The sequence below is a fragment of the Tigriopus californicus genome, chromosome 7 (genome assembly GCF_007210705.1).
Source record: "Tigriopus californicus strain San Diego chromosome 7, Tcal_SD_v2.1, whole genome shotgun sequence".
In the NCBI taxonomy this organism is placed as follows: domain Eukaryota; kingdom Metazoa; phylum Arthropoda; class Copepoda; order Harpacticoida; family Harpacticidae; genus Tigriopus; species Tigriopus californicus.
Window position 1 is genome coordinate 15,116,312 of NC_081446.1, and position 7,382 is coordinate 15,123,693.

General features: G+C 46.3%; 1 protein-coding gene across 1 annotated transcript in view; it reads right to left on the bottom strand.

Moving 5' to 3' along the window:
* Positions 1-5,955: 5,955 nt before the first annotated feature.
* The window catches only part of LOC131884060 (uncharacterized), a 6,053-nt gene continuing 4,626 nt past the window's right edge, over positions 5,956-7,382 (bottom strand). Inside the window, exon 2 of the mRNA XM_059231698.1 lies at positions 5,956-7,349. Within this exon, the coding sequence (XP_059087681.1) occupies positions 6,177-7,349 (1,173 nt within the window). The 3' untranslated portion in view covers positions 5,956-6,176. The remainder of the gene's footprint in view (positions 7,350-7,382) is intronic.

Genomic DNA, 7,382 nt, shown 5'->3' on the forward strand with positions numbered 1-7,382 from the left:
ATGTCACACCAATCCAACAACTTGCTCACAAACAAACCATCCTCCAGTATGTGTCTGAAGCTAAGGACAATCTCAACGGGACCAACAACGCATTATCCAAAAACATTTGGAAGCCATCAACATTAAGCTTGACCACTGCCTAGTCCAATTGCAGGAAATCCAGCAACTAATGCACGGTGAGATGATGACGCCTCAACCATTACGGCAAGTTCAATAAGCTGAGATATGGGGGTGAGGACCCCATCACAATTGTCTGACCACGTCTTTTCTTCAAGACAAAGCCACGCCTCAGTGGAACAGATTTTACCACACACCTGTCAGCTTTGGAGGTAAAAGAAGTTCAAACCCATCCGCAAATGAAATCTCAGAGCAACTGTTGCCACCGGATGCGTTCCACTTCTCGAGAGAGGGCCCAAGGGAGTTGTCATAATGCGTTTGAAGCTTCTCGAAACGTCAGGAATACCATGCTCCAGATGAGGGGCGTTGATTCAATTGGACATCACAGCAAAACGTGTCCTTTGCTCCTTCCATGAATCATAATCCTCCTGCCCCATCGGTTGAGCCACTACACCTACCCCAAAACTGGTCTGGTAATCGAATTGGTGGCCAATTTCCTTATGGACCCCCTGCACCCGACTATGATCAGTTCTGGTCCATGCAATCGTTTCCAGCGCAAACAGGTCAAGTGACGTATGACCCGTCTCGTCGTGGCAATTCCCACTTTTATCGAGGCCCGGGACGTAGATCTAACCAATAGCAATACCGGAGGTATTAAGAGGATCATTTTCTATTTTCAAATACGATTCCCTCATGGTCGTAACATTCCCGTGGTTTCGTTTTCTGGTTTCCAGATCCACTTCGGTTTACGGGATTGTGTGGAACTAATCACACAGTCAGGTGCCAATTCACTAATTCCCCTGATTACACCAAATTTCTTGGACTGCCATTTCTTTCTGTCCACATCGGTGAACACCTCTATCTGGTTTCAGCATTGAATGATTCCGGATCTAATGCTTCAGTGGTTCGCAAAGATCTTCTCCCTTCTCTTTTCCTTAGATATCAGCCGCATTGGTTTCAAAAGCCTCGCACGTTTCAATGTGCGGCTGCCAATTCTTCCGGGGCTATCACGGGGGCTGTTTTCTTGCGCCTTACGTTCCAAAGTAGCAATGAAGAGGCTACATCATTCTTATCATCCGTGCCTTATAGCTACCGATTTGGCTAAGCCTCTCATTATAGGAAATTATATTCGCGGAAGTGCTTACAAAATGTATGAGACGCCCGACAGTTCAGTTTTTAATTGCTGAGTTTCGCCCTTTTCCATTGTTCGCGAATGGAAAATAAAACTTCCCAAAACATTCAAACGGGCCCAGCATCCCATGGAAAAAACGTTCTCTCCTCACACAGCCAATTTGAGGACACAATTGTTTGATATTGATGTGGTTCCTGGCACATTCCGTTCAGTTGTGTCGGGTTCAGCCATTGCGAATTCTGGAACCGTTTCCGTTGAACAATTTAAACAGGCTCAGGACCAGGATGAAGCATGTCAGAAAATATTGTCTGGCATGGCAACAAAACGGGCAAGCAAAGCGTCTCCCTTTTGTGTGCTGAAGACCTTGCTTTACGGAAAAGGCCCATACAATCGCTTACTATTGGTTCTCCCTCATTCTTTCTTTCCCCACGTTCTTTTCATCCATCACTATTTTTCAACAGGAGCCCAAAAATCTCGTTCAAAAATGTTACAAGATATATCCCGGCGATATTTTCACGAGAATTTACGATCCCTGATTTGGGAGTACACCTCACACTGCTCTCTTTGCAGACTGGACTAAAGGAACCCGGTCCACGTCATTCGTTCGGTTTGAATGAATACTTCTTTGCCCTGGGATTCCCAACTTTTGCTTTTCAACATCGCTCATAACCTTACGAGTGCATCTCTAGGTTGGAGTCCCTGTGAAATTATCCATGGTCTCCCTCCAAACACAGCACATGATTTACTTTCTTTTGATTACTCGTGGCTCGACCTCAACTACTATTATAAGGCAGTGGAAAACAATCTCTTCATCTCTTCAAATTTCGTTCCCAGGGTCAGACTACGGTGCAAAAGCACTGAGAGAAATCGAGGAAATATTTCCTCCGCACGAAATATAGTATCATTTACGTACTTCTCCTCAATCTTCGGGTTCCGTTAGGATGGAAAACCAGGATTGAATCCAGTTTGAGGATGGAAGTAGCCCTACTTCAATCCTCAAGATTAAATCTTCGGCACATTTCCATCCCTAAACCGGATTCAATCCGGGGATGGAATCATTTTGTTTTTTTTGAGGGTAAATCTTATGCTCAGTGTGACCAAGCAAATTGCAAATAAGTGCCAGTAAATTTCACATATTACAATCCCCACATGTGAAATAAATACCGTGGCAGTGATTATTTGAAAGAAGTGATTTCGCTGCAATTTTATTGATCCACCCCCTTACCATGGCGGTAATATTTGAATAGTTCCCACAATTTCACTTTTCTACTGTTGTTTAAGGAGTTAATGAAACTATGTAGCCTACATTATCAAGACCTTTGGGTTTCAATGTATTTAGCATACCAATTCAATACTTGAAGGTATTGCACCTTGCTGATTTGTCCTTTTAAATAATACAATATTCAGGGTTTGTGTTTTGTTTCATTTGGCAATACGCCTGACAAAGTGGCGTTCCTNCTCGGTCAATCTCTCGCCCAGCCAACAAACTCGCCGCGCAATCGTCTTTGAACTGCTTCTGGAGAGTGTTAATCCCGCACAAGAATTGTTCTTTCACTCGGATGCAGTTGTTGAACTCCTCTTCCGACATGCTTGTATAGAGGGTTAGCTCGTTGTTCATCGCGAAGTAAGGAGGTAATCTCAACTGAGTGATCGTGCCGTGTGTCCCAACACTAAACGGTAACGTGTGAATTTTGTATAATTCCAGCCTATTTTTCTGACTCCCTACCGGTACGTGGATGAGAATGCTCATTGCGTAATGATCTTCCAATATCGAGAAGGGCATTTTAAAAATGTCTTGGACGTTGTGGAGCAACACTTCTTGCTCTTGTATCTTCAGCTTCACGTTCATCCTGCTGATGGCTTGAAGGAGGGCTTTCTTTGGAATTAACGTTGGATGCAGTACTTGGATAAAGAGATCCTCTACTTGGTGTATAATATCTCGATGATCTTCTACCAATTTTCCAATGATCTGATCGGTACGGATTAAGAAAGCGTCGAGGTGTTCTTCTTGCATATTCTCGGCCATTAACCGGTGGTTCTCTAGGACGGCCTTTTCGAAGTGATTCACCTCAACTTGTTCGTCATGGACTGCCTTTTCGATCCTTTCAATGTGTCGAGCCAAAGTCTTTTCGTTGTCATACGATCCTTCGCTATGGAATAAGTGGGCAATTTCTTCTGCAGCGAACGTGAGTGCTCCCCCTATCGCAAAAGCTCCCATAGTTGCGAAAAATCGTTTCTTCCTTGGGGTCGAGGATTTTTCCGAAAAGGTTTCTAAGCGCTCGTCCTCATACTTCAGTCGTAAGTGAATTCCCTTGCATTTATCAAATGCACTGCTTAATTTAACTACAACGTTCTTCTTCCAACGGGCATCCTGGTCCTTACGTTGAGATGGTTTGGTTAGGCCTCGGATGCTCTTCTCTTGCATTTGCCTGATGATTTTGCACCATTCTTGTACTTTGTCCGTCAGAAGTGTTATCTCGGTCCATTGGATCGAGAACGCGAGGTGGCCCATAGATATTCCCTTGTACGTGACCCCTAAATGCTCCATCAAGTAAGGTTTTTCAATTCTGGTTATCCTTGGGCTTTTCTGCGGACTGGACCCGTTGTTCATGATTCCACGTGTGCTTTCCATTGCTGAAGGGGTGGTGGCACTAACGTGTGAGCTCATCGCTCCTCCCAGGGTCAGTAGAATTATGATTCCCATCAGCGCAAATGTGGAGAATTTTGTTGGAGTTTTTACCGTTCTTCCTCTTCTCGTGGTTCTCTTTCCTGCTTCAGGCGCCGGCTCGACTTCTTCTCGCACGGGGCTGCTCTTGTGGGGGGCTTCTTTTTCTTTGCTTCCACGTGGCTTCCTGCCTTGGTGTTTTTCCCGCTCTGCTTGACGGATTCCGATTTCTTGGGTGTCTTCCTCTAATTGATACACATGTTCTACTCCTATCTTTACCAAGCTTTTCTCGGTTTGAAGAGTCACCACTCTCACTTCCCCATCTGGTCCTGGATGAACTTTGATCACTCTCGCTAACGGCCATTGTTGTTTTTGCACTTTTCCCAGGGGTTTCAGGAACACAATATTCCCTTCCACCAATGGCGGTGATGGTTTTCCGAAAGGCCTTGGCGTTTGAAGATGGGCTAAATATTCCTTTTTCCACCTGGCTTCAAACCGTTTCATGACCTGTTGTCGATGTTTGTACGCTTTACGGAAGGGAACTCCTTGATGGGGCTCTCGTTCTAGGGGCATCGAGGTAATCGGTTTTCCAATCAGAAAGTGTGCTGGGGTAAGAGGCTCGAGCGAGGTTGGGTCATCATGCAGAGCGGAGATTGGTCGGGAGTTTATAATGCCTTCAATCTGGATGAGCGCAGTTTCCAATTCTTGGTCTGAGAGCATGGCGGTGCCTATTGTTCTCCGCAAATGCGTCTTCATTGTCCTTACGAGACGTTCCCAGGCTCCTCCATGATGTGGAGTGTACGGCGGGATAAACTGCCATTGAATGTTCTTTTCAGTCAGGTTGGCCAAAAATTCTCCAGATTGCTGAAAACTCTTAGCATTGTCAGACATGAACAGCCGTGGTAGTCCCCTCCTAGCGATGAATCGTGTTATGGCCGTCAATGTCTCGTCTGTGTTCAGTCTCTTGGTCATTTCCAGGTGGACAGCTCGCGTGGTCATGCAGGTAAAAAGGAGTATGTACCTTTTCTCTGGGGCTCTTCCTCCTTCTTGCTTGGTGAACAATGGTCCGGCATAATCAAGGCCAGTCCTGGAGAATGGGGAGAGGAAAGTCACTCGTTGGGGAGGCAGTTGACTTGGATGGCCTGTTGTCTGGGTGAGGCGGTCTCGGAAACACTTTGGACAATGCGCAATTGCAGCTCTCAGAGTTCTTCTTCCCCCCAAAATCCACACTTGCTGTCGAAGGTGTGCTTGAAGCTGATCCAATCCACTGCAGGCCAATTCTTGGTGTTGATATTTAATGAACAATTGAACCAATTTTGGCTTGCCTGGCAGTAGTGGTAGTTCGGTGGTGGGTTTATCGGCTAGAGCTAAACGTCCTCGCATACAAATGATACCTTGACGATTCACAAACAGGTTGAATTTGTGGAACCGGTGTGATCGTGGCAGTGGTTCCAACGCCGTTAATTTCCTTTTTAGCTCAGGCCACTCTTCGGTTTGCACCTGCTTTATCCATGTGTTCATTGCTGCCAAGCGGTGAGAGACTTTCCAAGGTGGGGAAGAATTGCTATTAGGTAGACGACGGACGAACTTGAGCACGTAACATATAACGTTCGCAAGGAACAAATATGAATTGAATCTTGCTGGGTTTAGCACCCCAAATAGAAGTTCCTTCTCTTGCTCCAACCCTAGCGCGCACAATTCATTTGATTGCATTGAGGCTCTGCTCTGTCGTTCCACTTGTGTCTCCTTTTTCCACTCAGCCACGGCCTCTGCGACGGGCTTTGAATAGTCCATTGGGCTGACTGGTGACCACTGCTTGGTGGCTAGCTCTGGGGGCCCTTCCCTCCAGAGTTTCTGGGCTGCTGGGGTGGCCAAGCCTCTGGAGGGTACATCGGCAGGATTGGACTTGGTGTGAACGTACCTCCAATCTGACGGATCAGTGAGCTTCTGAATTTCAGTGACGCGGTTGGATACGAACGTTTTGAGCTTTTCTGGCTTCGTGTTGATCCAATGCAGGGCAATGGTTGAGTCCGTATAGAACTTTGACGACGTCACGTGGTCCATGACATTCCGGACTCTTTGGTGCAGAGTCGCCCCAATTCGACAAGCCATCAATTCCAATCTCGGTAACGATAAGGCTTTGGTGGGTGCCACTTTTGCTTTAGCGAGTAAAAGGGTGACCCGGATGTTATCGCCCAGAACGTAACGTATGTAGATGCAACACGCATAGGCCTTTTTTGAGGCATCACAAAACACATGCAATTATACCATTTGTTCCCGAGTTTTGAAGCCAATGTACCTCGGGAAGTGCTGGGTCTGTTGAAGGGCCAAAATTTTTACCGCTTGAGTCCACTCTTCCTGTATATCCGAGGGAAGGTTATCATCCCAATCAATATTTCCCCTTTTCCATATGCTCTGCATGCATATTTTGAGAAGAATGGTTTGGGGGGCCACTAGGCCTAATGGATCAAAGATTCCTGCGATTTTCGACAACACGGTGCGCTTGGTTTCCACGGCATTGGGGTCCCACGTGGTGGCTACCGAATGGACATGATAAACTAGCTCATCCGTGTTGGTGTGGAAGGACACGCCCAGGGCCTTGGCCTTTTGTTCATCTGGTTGGAGGTGTAAGAGCGCTTTTGGGTTTAATTTCTCCTCCGGTATTGCGTTGCACACCTCTAAGCTATTCGAATAGAACTTTGTAAGTGTGAAGCTCCCCTCTTGAAGCACTTCATTGACTTGGTCAAGCTTGGCAAGGGCTTCAGCCGAGGAGTCAGCGAAGATGAACACATCGTCAACGTAAATGTCGTTCTTCAAGGTTTGACTGGCCATGGGATGGGAACTGCCATGTCGGTTGGCTAGATCTTGGATTACCGCATTGGCGAGGTATGGTGAACAAGCCAAACCGAACACTAGACTTGAGAAACGACAGACTCGCACTACTTGACTCTTCTCATCGCGCCACAGAAACCGGACATAATCCCGATCGGTTGGAGCCAGTTGTATCTGGAGAAACATTTTCGAAATGTCTCCAGCAATAACCACTGGTTTTGATCGCATTTTGATCAGGATGTCCAGAATGTCTTTCTGCAGCTTTGGCCCAACCAGGGTAGATTCATTTAGCGAGGCACCCTTATAGACTGCGGATGCATTGAATACTATGCGAACAGAAGTCGATAGAGATTCTTCTCTCATCACCGCTGAGTGCGGCAGGTAGAACACTTCCTTCGGTTTCCTGACCTCTTCACTAGGCACTATGTGAGCATAACCCTTCTCGAAGTACTCATTCATGGCTTCCTTATAGGCTGATGCAAATTCTTGGTTGCGTTCCCATCTTCTTTCTAAAGTCTCCAAGCATCTCAGCGCTTGCAGGTAGTTATTTTCTACCTTCGGAACCCGCTCTCGGAATGGAAGTGACACTTCATAGCGCTTATTCTTCAATTGAGTGGATTTTTCAAAATGTTCCAC